General features: G+C 39.2%; 1 protein-coding gene across 3 annotated transcripts in view; it reads right to left on the reverse strand.

The window, feature by feature from the left end:
• LOC117325335 (eukaryotic translation initiation factor 2D-like) overlaps positions 1-14,664 on the reverse strand; it is a 35,346-nt gene that overhangs the window by 19,525 nt on the left and 1,157 nt on the right. For all 3 annotated transcript variants that reach the window (XM_033881478.1, XM_033881480.1, XM_033881479.1), the window contains exons 2-9: positions 12,358-12,632; positions 12,072-12,174; positions 10,246-10,353; positions 9,616-9,935; positions 4,857-4,974; positions 3,595-3,640; positions 3,271-3,374; positions 2,032-2,196 (exon numbers count right to left, since the gene is read on the reverse strand). In XM_033881478.1, the coding sequence (XP_033737369.1) occupies positions 2,032-2,196; positions 3,271-3,374; positions 3,595-3,640; positions 4,857-4,974; positions 9,616-9,935; positions 10,246-10,353; positions 12,072-12,174; positions 12,358-12,632 (1,239 nt within the window). The remainder of the gene's footprint in view (positions 1-2,031; positions 2,197-3,270; positions 3,375-3,594; positions 3,641-4,856; positions 4,975-9,615; positions 9,936-10,245; positions 10,354-12,071; positions 12,175-12,357; positions 12,633-14,664) is intronic.

A 14,664-nucleotide genomic window follows, 5' to 3' on the forward strand; every position in this document is an offset into this window, starting at 1 on the left:
TACTGTAACACAATAAAGTATTGTAGTCCCTTTCTGTAACACAACAACGTTTTGTAGTCCCTTACTGTAACACAATAAAGTATTGTAGTCCCTTACTGTAACACAACAACGTTTTGTAGTCCCTTACTGTAACACAACAAAGTTTTTTAGTCCCTTACTGTAACACAATAAAGTTTTGTAGTCCCTTACTGTAACACAACAAAGTATTGTAGTCCCTTACTGTAACACAACAAAGTTTTTTAGTCCCTTACTGTAACACAACAACGTTTTGTAGTCCCTTACTGTAACACAACAAAGTATTGTAGTCCCTTACTGTAACACAATAAAGTATTGTAGTCCCTTACTGTAACACAACAACGTTTTGTAGTCCCTTACTGTAACACAACAACGTTTTGTAGTCCCTTACTGTAACACAACAAAGTTTTGTTGTCCCTTACCAACCAATACAGCCAGGTATATAAGTGTAAAAGTCCTTTCATATTCATTAATGTCAAAAAAACTTTCAATTGATAACCTTACATTGTATTGCTAATAAGTTATAAATTGTACGTAATTGAACTGAAAAATATGCAGTTAGGTATATATAAAAAGGATTACAATTGCAGTGTTATGTCTCAAATTTATGAAAAAATGTGAATATCAAAATTGTTTGTTTAATTTTCCAATAAAAATTACCATCAACTTTTTAATTGTCCATATAGTCAACCAAAAAAATTAATTCCATCATCATTTAATTTACTTCAAATCAACTTGAAAGAGAGATTTTTGAATACGCATATAATTTGATTTTCATTTCCACATATCTGATCATTGAAATACTATTTGGAGTTTTTTTTTACTGTTCAGTCAATTTTTTCAAAAATATATATTATGTACTACATTGTAGCTACATCACTGCATCACATCATGACTACCAATAGAATTCCATTCATAATTCAAGGCCAAGGAAATTCAGTAACTGTTAATTGCTGTCAATCATGATGATGTTTCTACAGTAATTTGGTCATTTCATGTGTGAACTGGGGGTCAGTCAAAGTCAACATGTGCAAACCATCAAACTGTCATCCCATGCTGATTATGTTAACCAAATTAGAAGGAATTCCAATACAAATCCAACAAATGATAGTCACAAAATGTGATTTCCCTATATAAACTATAGTAAAATTTCCCCTTCCCCAGGGAAAACGTGAGACTCCAGGGTCATGAAATTCACAATTTCGGTAAGCACCTTAAGACCCTTCCATCTATGAAGAGAGTTTGATTCCACCATATCTGAGAGTGGAAAAGATTTTTGAAGTTTTAGTCAATTTGACCCTTTTTGGCCCCAACCCTCAGGCCCCTTAGGGGTGGGGACAAAATAATTCACAAGTTTGTTTGACCTTCAACCATGGAAGCTTCCTGCCAAATTCGATTGAATTCAGTTCAGCACTTTTGGAGAAGGGGTTGAAAATGTAAATTGTTTACGTCAGACACGACGGAAGACGCATGACACCGGACAAAATGCCATTGCAATAGGTCAACTGACATTATGTCTCAGGTGACCTAACAACAAATAATGTAGACTTCGCGTTAGCCAATGCAGACACAACACGAAGCCTGTAAACATTGTGACGTCATTAGAATGTTTAATATACACAATGTTGAATGTACAACTGTAATACACTATAATGAGGTACAAAATGGAGTGTTGTATTAATCCCCACTCTCTTGCTGAATCTTACCTCGCGGGTAATGATACCCTGCCTCACTTACAAGGCAATGATTGTTTTTCTCTCTCGTATCCTGCTTTAATACCCTGTTATGTGTCTGATATAATAATTGTCATGATGTCATACAACTGTTGAGAATGTGTAATGAGCATGTGTGATTTGTCTCAACCCTATTCCCTTAGATAAGAAAATCTCACTGTAAAACTGTAGATATCACATGTAGTTCAGGTAAGAGTTTTTTTAACTTATTAAGCTGTATAGGCAAACATGGCAAAATATTAGAGAAAGAAAAAAAATGTGTGGAAGCTGTATTTGATGTTACCTGTAGCCATAGGGTTTGACTAGATGCACTAATGCTGAGGGGATAGAAAACATCTCTGTGATAGTCGGAGTCTGGAAGGATTCTGCACCAGCAGTACCACCTTCAACAGTAGCTGCACTCTCCATTTGGGAGCGTTCCTCGTCTGACAGAGTTATGTCTTTCAAGCTGAGGACAAACGTATAGTTTCTTCAAATACTGATATATTTAAAAAAAAAAAAATCAAAATTCAATCTCTTGTTTACTGCATGTAACATTCTATCTACTGCAGTTTTTTAGATTCATCCTCAGATTGTTTGATAGACATGAAGATTTACATTACATACTTTAATACATGATGACATTGTAAGAATCAAGTACATGTCAATAAAACACTTCTGCATTATTTATCATTATTTTATCTGTGTTGATAATTACCCCGGATAATCTTTGTGTTAAGATTGAACCCAGATAACCTTTGTGTCGACACTTACCCAGATAACCTTTGTGTCGACACTTACCCAGATAATCTTTGTGTCGACACTTACCCAGATAACTTTTGTGTCGACACTTACCTTAGATAACCTTTGTGTCGACACTTACCTTAGATAATCTTTGTGTCGACACTTACCTTAGATAACCTTTGTGTCGACACTTACCCAGATAACCTTTGTGTCGACACTTACCCAGATAATATTTGTGTTGACACTTACCCAGATAACCTTTGTGTCGACACTTACCCAGATAACCTTTGTGTCGACACTTACCCAGATAACCTTTGTGTCGACACTTACCCAGATAACCTTTGTGTCGACACTTACCCAGATAACCTTTGTGTCGACACTTAACCAGATAATCTTTGTGTCGACACTTACCCAGGACAATCTTTGTGTCGACACTTACCTAGGACAATCTTTGTATCGACACTTACCTAGGACAATCTTTGTGTCGACACCTACCCAGATAACCTTTGTGTCGACACTTACCAAGATAATCTTTGTGTCGACACTTACCCAGATAATCTTTGTGTCAACACTTACCCAGGACAATCTTTGAGTCGACACTTACCTTAGACAATCTTTATGTTGACACTTACCTTAGACAATCTTTATGTTGACATTTACCCAGATAATCTTTGTGTCGACACTTACCCTGGACAATCTTTGTGTCGACACTTACCTTAGACAATCTTTGTGTCGACACTTACCTTAGACAATCTTTGTGTCGACACTTACCCAGGACAATCTTTGTGTCAACACTTACCTTAGACAATCTTTGTAAAAATTTTCGATGCTGTCTACTCCCGATGAATATTGCCGGATAGTGATGAAGCCCTCCTTCTGTTTTTGTTTTAGAAACTTTGATAACTGAAATAGTAACATGGTGTAGACAGTGTGTATATTTGGTATTAATTATTATAATACAAGATTTCACTCAATATAAAACGTATCACTTACATGATTTAAATTGTATTTATTAATAAGTACAATCATATATTTTATTAATAACATTTTGATATGATGGGTTTGATCATCAAATAAATCAACAAATTGAATGCAAAACAAATTGAAAGTGTGTTTCACCTACCTTCTTGAAACTGGACTTTTTTATATCTAAACTTTTTCCTGCAGGGCTGTAAAAAATTCATAAATCATAAACAATGCATGTACCTGATCGTTATTCATGTAAACAATAATTTAGTCATACATGTACAAGAGAACAAACAAGCTTAATTTCATTAACAACAGAGTTCTTAATACAGTCTGTAAAAAATTCACCTCAAGAATGAGTACATAGTTATACATTTTAAAATTGCAATTATGCAAATTTTTTTAATTTCAATGTACACTGATAAATATTCCTGTGAAATGACAGGTCAAACAACCGATATGAAAATCAACAAGAGATCCACAAGGGATCTTGATGCCATCCATTAAATGATCTGCATTGGTTCTATGTAAGACTGAGCTTTTCCTTTCTTTCCCTCTTAATCATTTGATAAAGAAAATTTTCATAATTATGAAATCTTAAGAAAGATGTACATGTAAGAAGAACTTTCTGAGAAATAGCAATAATTTTAACTGTCAAAATCCAAGATGGCCAACTGTCAGCCATTTCTGGTAAGGCTCAAATTGAATGAGCACAACAAGGGGCTCTGGGAAACCAACATGTTAACATATCCTCCCAATACTTTTATAATAGCCATAACAAACTTCTACTGTCAAAGTCCAAGATGGCCAATTGTCAGCCATTTTGTTTTCATGATCAGGCTACAATTGAATGGGTGCAACTCGGTATCGATGGACCCAAATGAAAATCTGAGAAATATTATTCTGGTACTTTTCAAGAATTAGCATTAACAAATTTCAATTGCTGAAATCCAAGATGACTGTCAGTAAGTCATTTTGTTTTCTAAACCAGGCTCAAAATTGGAAAGGCACAACTAGGGACTGTGGAGAACCTACATGTGAAGATTGAAAAAAATTCTTACAGTTCTTTTCAAGAAATAGTCATAACAAAATCAAAGATTGCCTCCTGGTGGCCTAAATTGAATGGGCATTGCTATATATAGGGACCAAGGGGAACATACATATGACATTTGAGAAAAATCCTTCCAGTACTTTATAAGAAATAGCATAACAAGGATTATTCACTTTTCAGCAGACCATGAACAACAGCTAGACCACAGATGAAGAGCAATTTGAATGTTAAATTGTGAGAACTATAATTATGACTAATGTATTGGTTCATTGCTATCAAAAACTACTAATAGCATAACAATATGGAACCTGTCTATATTGTAAAACAGTTTGATCTGTTTCATATATACAACAAGTTTGAGTAGTTACCAGAAAGGGATCATGTGTAGACGGTAGAAGGCACTAGTGAGGATAGGCATGTGAGACTTCTTGAGAGAGAACTTCACAGCACACTTAAAACACCTGTCCAGCAAACTGTCCACCTCATCTGTCCAAAAACACAAAAAATGTAGCATTCAGTTACCATGCATAACAATCCCAAACATGTCTATCTTTAATATACATATAACCTTTACAAGGGTGTGGCTTATACATCTAGTTCTGTCATAATATTTACACGGGTGTAGCTGATACACCTGTCTGTCCTAACCTTCAGACTGTGTTGTAACTGATACACCTGTCTGTCCTAACCTTTAGACTGTGGTGTAGCTGATACACCTGTCTGTCCTAACCTTCAGACTGTGGTGTAGCTGATACACCTATATCTGTCCTAACCTTCAGACTGTGGTGTAGCTGATACACCTGTCTGTCCTAACCTTTAGACTGTGGTGTAGCTGATACACCTGTCTGTCCTAACCTTCCGACTGTGGTGTAGCTGATACACCTGTGTCTGTCCTAACCTTCAGACTGTGGTGTAGCTGATACACCTTTATCTGTCCTAACCTTCAGACTGTGGTGTAGCTGATACACCTGTCTGTCCAAACCTTCAGACTGTGGTGTAGCCGATACACCTTTATCTGTCCTAACCTTCAGACTGTGGTGTAGCTGATACACCTGTCTGTCCTAACCTTCAGACTGTGGTGTAACTGATACACCTGTCTGTCCTAACCTTCCGACTGTAGTGTAGCTGATACACCTATGTCTGTCCTAACCTTCAGACTGTGGTGTAGCTGATACACCTGTCTGTCCTAACCTTCAGACTGTGGTGTAGCTGATACACCTGTCTGTCCTAACCTTCAGACTGTGGTGTAACTGATACACCTGTCTGTCCTAACCTTCCGACTGTGGTGTAGCTGATACACCTATGTCTGTCCTAACCTTCAGACTGCGGTGTAGCTGATACACCTTTATCTGTCCTAACCTTCAGACTGTGGTGTAGCTGATACACCTGTCTGTCCTAACCTTCAGACTGTGGTGTAGCTGATACACCTTTATCTGTCCTAACCTTCAGACTGTGGTGTAGCTGATACACCTATGTCTGTCCTAACCTTCAGACTGTGGTGTAGCTGATACACCTGTCTGTCCTAACCTTCAGACTGTGGTGTAACTGATACACCTGTCTGTCCTAACCTTCCGACTGTAGTGTAGCTGATACACCTATGTCTGTCCTAACCTTCAGACTGTGGTGTAGCTGATACACCTGTCTGTCCTAACCTTCAGACTGTGGTGTAGCTGATACACCTGTCTGTCCTAACCTTCAGACTGTGGTGTAACTGATACACCTGTCTGTCCTTACCTTCCGACTGTGGTGTAGCTGATACACCTATGTCTGTCCTAACCTTCAGACTGCGGTGTAGCTGATACACCTGTCTGTCCTAACCTTCAGACTGTGGTGTAGCTGATACACCTGTCTGTCCTAACCTTCAGACTGTGGTGTAGCTGATACACCTGTCTGTCCTAACCTTCAGACTGTGGTGTAGCTGATACACCTGTCTGTCCTAACCTTCAGACTGTGGTGTAGCTGATACACCTATATCTGTCCTAACCTTCAGACTGTGGTGTAGCGGATACACCTTTATCTGTCCTAACCTTCAGACTGTGTTGTAACTGATACACCTGTCTGTCCTAACCTTCAGACTGTGGTGTAACTGATACACCTGTCTGTCCTAACCTTCAGACTGTGGTGTAGCTGATACACCTATATCTGTCCTAACCTTCAGACTGTGGTGTAGCTGATACACCTATGTCTGTCCTAACCTTCAGACTGTGGTGTAGCTGATACACCTGTCTGTCCTAACCTTCCGACTGTGTTGTAACTGATACACCTGTCTGTCCTAACCTTCCGACTGTGGTGAAGCTGATACACCTATATCTGTCCTAACCTTCAGACTGTGGTGTAGCTGATACACCTGTCTGTCCTAACCTTCAGACTGTGGTGTAGCTGATACACCTATATCTGTCCTAACCTTCAGACTGTGGTGTAGCGGATACACCTTTATCTGTCCTAACCTTCAGACTGTGTTGTAACTGATACACCTGTCTGTCCTAACCTTCAGACTGTGGTGTAACTGATACTCCTGTCTGTCCTAACCTTCAGACTGTGGTGTAGCTGATACACCTATATCTGTCCTAACCTTCAGACTGTGGTGTAGCTGATACACCTATGTCTGTCCTAACCTTCAGACTGTGGTGTAGCTGATACACCTGTCTGTCCTAACCTTCCGACTGTGTTGTAACTGATACACCTGTCTGTCCTAACCTTCCGACTGTGGTGAAGCTGATACACCTATATCTGTCCTAACCTTCAGACTGTGGTGTAGCGGATACACCTTTATCTGTCCTAACCTTCAGACTGTGTTGTAACTGATACACCTGTCTGTCCTAACCTTCCGACTGTGGTGAAGCTGATACACCTATATCTGTCCTAACCTTCAGACTGTGGTGTAGCTGATACACCTGTCTGTCGTAACCTTCAGATTGTGGTGTAGCTGATACACCTATATCTGTCCTAACCTTCAGACTGTGGTGTAGCTGATACACCTGTATCTGTCCTAACCTTCAGACTGTGGTGTAGCTGATACACCTGTCTGTCCTAACCTTCAGACTGTGGTGTAGCTGATACACCTGTCTGTCCTAACCTTCAGACTGTGGTGTAACTGATACACCTGTCTGTCCTAACCTTCCGACTGTGGTGTAGCTGATACACCTATGTCTGTCCTAACCTTCAGACTGCGGTGTAGCTGATACACCTTTATCTGTCCTAACCTTCAGACTGTGGTGTAGCTGATACACCTGTCTGTCCTAACCTTCAGACTGTGGTGTAGCTGATACACCTTTATCTGTCCTAACCTTCAGACTGTGGTGTAGCTGATACACCTATGTCTGTCCTAACCTTCAGACTGTGGTGTAGCTGATACACCTGTCTGTCCTAACCTTCAGACTGTGGTGTAACTGATACACCTGTCTGTCCTAACCTTCAGACTGTGGTGTAGCTGATACACCTATGTCTGTCCTAACCTTCAGACTGTGGTGTAGCTGATACACCTGTCTGTCCTAACCTTCAGACTGTGGTGTAGCTGATACACCTGTCTGTCCTAACCTTCAGACTGTGGTGTAACTGATACACCTGTCTGTCCTTACCTTCCGACTGTGGTGTAGCTGATACACCTATGTCTGTCCTAACCTTCAGACTGCGGTGTAGCTGATACACCTGTCTGTCCTAACCTTCAGACTGTGGTGTAGCTGATACACCTGTATGTCCTAACCTTCAGACTGTGGTGTAGCTGATACACCTGTCTGTCCTAACCTTCAGACTGTGGTGTAGCTGATACACCTGTCTGTCCTAACCTTCAGACTGTGGTGTAGCTGATACACCTATATCTGTCCTAACCTTCAGACTGTGGTGTAGCGGATACACCTTTATCTGTCCTAACCTTCAGACTGTGGTGTAACTGATACACCTGTCTGTCCTAACCTTCAGACTGTGGTGTAACTGATACACCTGTCTGTCCTAACCTTCAGACTGTGGTGTAGCTGATACACCTATATCTGTCCTAACCTTCAGACTGTGGTGTAGCTGATACACCTATGTCTGTCCTAACCTTCAGACTGTGGTGTAGCTGATACACCTGTCTGTCCTAACCTTCCGACTGTGTTGTAACTGATACACCTGTCTGTCCTAACCTTCCGACTGTGGTGAAGCTGATACACCTATATCTGTCCTAACCTTCAGACTGTGGTGTAGCGGATACACCTTTATCTGTCCTAACCTTCAGACTGTGTTGTAACTGATACACCTGTCTGTCCTAACCTTCCGACTGTGGTGAAGCTGATACACCTATATCTGTCCTAACCTTCAGACTGTGGTGTAGCTGATACACCTGTCTGTCGTAACCTTCAGATTGTGGTGTAGCTGATACACCTATATCTGTCCTAACCTTCAGACTGTGGTGTAGCTGATACACCTGTATCTGTCCTAACCTTCAGACTGTGGTGTAGCTGATACACCTGTCTGTCCTAACCTTCAGACTGTGGTGTAGCTGATACACCTGTCTGTCCTAACCTTCAGACTGTGGTGTAGCTGATACACCTATATCTGTCCTAACCTTCAGACTGTGGTGTAACTGATACACCTGTCCTAGCCTTTAGACTGTGATGTAGCTGATACACCTGTCTGTCCTAACCTTCAGACTGTAGTGTAACTGATACACCTATATCTGTCCTAACCTTCAGACTGTGGTGTAGCTGATACACCTGTCTGTCCTAACCTTCAGACTGTGGTGTAGCTGATACACCTGTCTGTCCTAACCTTCAGACTGTGGTGTAACTGATACACCTGTCTGTCCTAACCTTCAGACTGTGGTGTAGCTGATACACCTGTCTGTCCTAACCTTCAGACTGTGGTGTAACTGATACACCTATATCGGTCCTAATCTTGTGCTCTTAGATGCAGCTCAGATTAACAATGAGGTAATTGGAGACTGTAGTGCCAAATGTAAATATAGCATGATTATTACCAGCTGTGCTAGTCAATCTTACATCCAGAGATGCACTGTGACTTACCAACAAACAGAGAAACATCTGGGTAGCACCATGACTAATTACTTATTAACAGACAGATAAACATCTGGACAGCACAGTGACGTACCAATTAAGAGACAATCAATATATTGGCAGGGCGATGACTTACCAGCAGACAGAGCTGTTGAATCTTCAGGATCATCGCCATGATTATACCCTGTTGCAGCCTCAGTGCCATCACCATGGTTGACAGAAGGCTGTGCTTCAGCTGCCTCTTTTTGGTTGTTAGGTAACATACTCGTACTCACATTATCCTCTACACACATAGATCTCATATTCTCACTCATCTCCCCGACCCTTGTAGAGTCATCTGATGCCCCTAAGATACAATCCTTCCCTTCTCCACCAACTGCTTCAGCATTCAAGTCTTCATCATCTACAGCATCTGCATCTGGGATGAGTGGAGGCTGAGATTGGTCTCCATAAGCCCTGTCATATGGATATTGTTTTAACAAATGTTAATTAACATTTTTCCACTTGTAAAAGATAATTTGATTTCAACAAGATTGATTTAAATCCTATTGAAATTTGAATTTCAATGTTTCAAAAATATGCAAACACCATAATGCTTAATTCTTATCATTATAATTGTTGACTTCAAGGTAAACATCTACAGTCTACAGTGTCTTGATTTGAAATGTTTTAAGAAAATTGATAGATCATCATTATCTTGCATGTTCCAAAATTTATTAACACTAATCTTTGGATATAATTGAATGAAGAACTGAAGAATTCTTACCAGAGTTCATCCCCAAGGATGTGTATGAACTGAACTCCCTTTCCTCGCATCCCTGAGTCAAACATGTCCGGCCCAGACAAGGCCATCTTTCCTACAGCCACTGGTGCTCTGAAAGAAATGACAAGATCTATAAATATATAGTTACATAATATCTATTGTCACTACCCAAGGCATCGTCAGATACCCATGGCTGATTGCATTTTACAACCCTACACCTTTCACCCATGGGTCAACTCACAGTGAATCTTCATTTCCATAAATAGAAATCCATCAACATAACTCTTTCAGAATAAGATCTAGCTAGCAGAACTTTTTAGTTTAGAGGGGAACATATCAAAAAGTACATGTAACAATATGGCTGCACCCATGAAGGCTGTGCAGATTCTGTGAAAAACATATAGTGGACAAATAGTCCTACAAGTCTTTAAGTGTTTAAAATAAGTATAAACATAGTCCAACATTTTTAAAGGGATGTAAGGAACAGCACAGGTTTGCATATATAGCATGTTATTTTATTTCAACAGCTAGATACATGCAGAGTATCAAAATTGAACGACTTGGTGGTATTCACTAAAGCTGGAATGCCTGATAACAGGCTTTTCCTTCAGATAGGCTGGTTTTGATTTATTGTCAGACAAAAGGGCATCAATGGTATTCTGCTGAAATGTTTTAAACCTGTGGATATAAAAATTTCTAAAACACATTTTCAAGATCACTCATCACCGCTGTTGTTGAAATGCTACTTCTATAAAGCATATGTTACCTGCAATCTGATTGGTTAGAATTCTGATAGGAAAATGTGATGGAGCCAATCAAACAGCCTCCATCAAAACAAGGATTTTACACTGAGTTGATCCACAGATGATAACTATAGCATAGCATAGTCCAATTTCAACTGTGGGAATATGACAATATACCTTAGACTGACATGGGCCAGAATTTACACACATCATTTTCATTTAATTAGATTCTGATGTTCTGCACCAAGTCTTATCTGCTGTTCTGGTCCACCGTGTATTTACCAGACTGTTTTACGAGGGCTGATTGATAAGTTGTGTGCCTTATATTGAAGGATTTAAATTTTGCCAGACATATTGAGTTACTTTTTCAACATAATCCCCTTCAGTATCTATACACTTTTGCCAGCAGTGTTTAAGGGCCTCAATGCCAATGCCAATAAAGTCATCCACTGCATGTTAGGGTTAGGATTAGCGAGCCTGATATAGCTGTTTTCAGTTTTGGAAATAGATGAAAGTCTGATGGAGCAAGATCAGGTGAATAAGGCGGATGCTCAATCAATTTAAAGCCACAATGATCGTGAATGGCAGCTATGGCAATGACAGACTCTTTCACCCTAACCGATTTGGTCCATTTTGCAAAAGCCGCTTGTCTTGTTTAGTTTAGAGTGCTACATGTACCTCGTTGATATAAACTAACTAAATGAGACCAGTCCTTGAGTACACGGCCCTATATATTCACAGCATAGTAGGACTTAAAGAGAACATCCTTGAGTATCTCCTTCAATATGAGGCTCATAACTTATCAATCAGCCCTGGTATATATAACAGCAGACAGAATGGTCGTAGAAAGTGGACATTGCACAATGGCATAAACTCATGCAATATGAGAACAAAATGAAATACCATTTCATATACAAATCAAAAGACCTGCAGACGTTTAGTACTCTATATGGTAAGGTAACTGTACATGTATCTTGTCCAGGACGGTCTTTTATTGTCAAATGTGTACATCAAATGAGTTTCCTTTGGAATAAACATGACTTTACTTGGTTTTTAATAATGATTTCTATAAAATGAAATATTTACAGGTTTCCATTCAGCCTTACTGCACAGGTGTCCCCCTTTTTGATATGCTTGAAAGTTGATGGAGTAATCTCCCCTTGAATAATTACTCCTGGCAACATGAGATCTGAAAAAGACAGCAGTAATGTGTTACTTTTAGGTTTGGTATGATATTTTTTTGGCTTGTTTAGGTGAAAGATTTTAATCATGATAACTAAACACCAATGATGATTATGTTGTAAATTCATTTAACTTTATGATTTTAAAATTAAAGTAAAATCTGCTAAAACACATTTGATAACATTTTTACCTGCTCCCCCAAGAAATTTTTTATGTAGCTGCGGCCATGTTGTTAAACTAAATATCATGTGAGGAAATTTCCATAGCGTATACACTGTGGGGTAAAGTTGTCGATCAAGTTCCAAAAATACAGGATTCTTAGTGATGCTGTAGATTACACCAGTGTCACCAGAATGGGTGTAGATCTTTGTAACTGTCATCTCTTCTTTAGCTGGAACAACTTGTGTCAAGTCATCTGCTGTTAAGTTAGGAAAGCTTGATCCTACAGAAGCTCGCAACTTTTTCCTGTAAACAACAATGCAGTATTTATACAAACTGACAAAAAAATTAAATTGTAGTAATCTATAATTATATCACCAATACATTCATCGTATCATCAGTTCAAGAACAAAAATAAGGAATTATAAGAATTATTGGAAAATTCTCACTTTCCGCATTGTGTCTTACTCAAATCTAAGCACACATTTATCAATTTTTTGAAAATGTGAAGATTAGAAATGAGATGTTGATAAATATCAATTACCTTGAAAATGTGAAGATTAAATAAATGTGGACAATTACTAATCAAAGTCAATTAAAAGTCACACACTTTATAAGGCACTAGCCTGATCTGTCCATTGATAACAACAATATCTTAATTCAGTCATTGAGTTAATTCAACTCCAACACACTTTGATCTTTTTTCTTTGTTTTATTTTATTGAGTACAGGTCTATACATATATATAGTCTAAATGTAGTGCATTACTAACGAAATAGGTATAAAGATCGAGGGAAAGTGTGCATGCCAATGTTGACAGATCACTTCTCCATCAGTTCAGTCAATTAAGCTTACTGTAAAATCTAGCTACAACAGGCAAGTCTTCTTCACAAATAGGAATATTCTTAGGACACCAACAACAATAATTAGTTTGATATCTAATTGTGAAAATACTGACATTTTTAGTTTTCTTTCAACATTGTCTTTTGCTATGAGGAGTACTAGTAATCAACATCACTTCCAGTAATACAAGCTTCCGATTCAACATAAACAATGTTCCCCTGATACATTTGCTGTTTGTGGAATTAAAACACAATGACACCATTTCATCTGTGAACATGAAAAATGCCCCCTGCCCTGCATTTACAGGAGAGATCACTGTCAAGGTGCAAGATGACAGAGTCCATCCTAATGAACAGATTCATCCAAATCTATACCTAGCCATTCTTTTAGTAATAGGAGGGATGAAAACAAATCCTGGACCCTGTCTCCAAAAATACCAAAGGGGGGGGGGGGGGGGGGGGGGGGGGGGGGTATACCTGGCCTGTATAGGGGCCAGACAGTGTAAGCATATAATGATTGTAACACACTGACAGGGACTGTTTCATAACAATGCCTCAACTCATTCAAACATAGGCATTTGCGACTCCATTGTGGCTGTAACCCCTTTAGCAGCATCATCCATGTAAGGCTTGGCCATCCCCAAACAACAAACACCCCTAAGGGAACAGTCCCAATCCTCATCATTACCTTTAAGAGTGCTCTGAACAAGAGGTTAGAGTTGCAGGTTCTCACAGATTCCTCATTGCCTGACATAATAGTTAGAACAAAAATTTGATAAATGATGAGATTGGCATGAGTGAAATTTTCTCTTCTGAGTCACATTTTGATGTTCTTCAGCAGGACCAGATAAGCTAGTTGACTTTCATGGAAGAATACTGAATGGTATGTCCCATCTTGGTCTCATACACATTCATACCAGCAAGGATGTTGAGCTGCTGAAAGGTAGTATCAACTTAGACTGAAGAGGTCAGTCATCATCTGAAGCCTCCATAGAACATCCAACAGATGATGGCCAAAAGTATACTGATGCTGTCTCCGGCTTAAATAGATTAGAACTATAACTGAGCTAAGAGCAATTTAACCCACAAGAACTGTGTTCATGCATGTAGCTGGGGTGGCATTAACCTAACCAATGTTGACTACAACAACAACGCTATCAGAAGCAGCCAGGTACCCTTGCCAACCAGTAGCCAATACCTACAATTAACAGCAGGCCTGCACATCTAATAGTAGCAAATTGTAAACAAATTGACATGAAGAGAATATTCATAAGACCTTGTATTTATATGTATGCATATTTACAACTCCCCAAACAGCCATCTTGGATAGGTATAAGACACTACAACGGTGACCATGGCATTGTCATAATTGACGGGACAAAGCTCATCATCCATCAAAAAATAGCCAGGTGGAAAATTTACCTATGAAAGCAAGCTTACATTCATCTACTGAAAGCTGTGCCAACTCCTCTTCCTAGCCTAGTATACCAACAACCT

This window comes from Pecten maximus, chromosome 4 (genome assembly GCF_902652985.1).
Source record: "Pecten maximus chromosome 4, xPecMax1.1, whole genome shotgun sequence".
Classification (NCBI taxonomy): domain Eukaryota; kingdom Metazoa; phylum Mollusca; class Bivalvia; order Pectinida; family Pectinidae; genus Pecten; species Pecten maximus.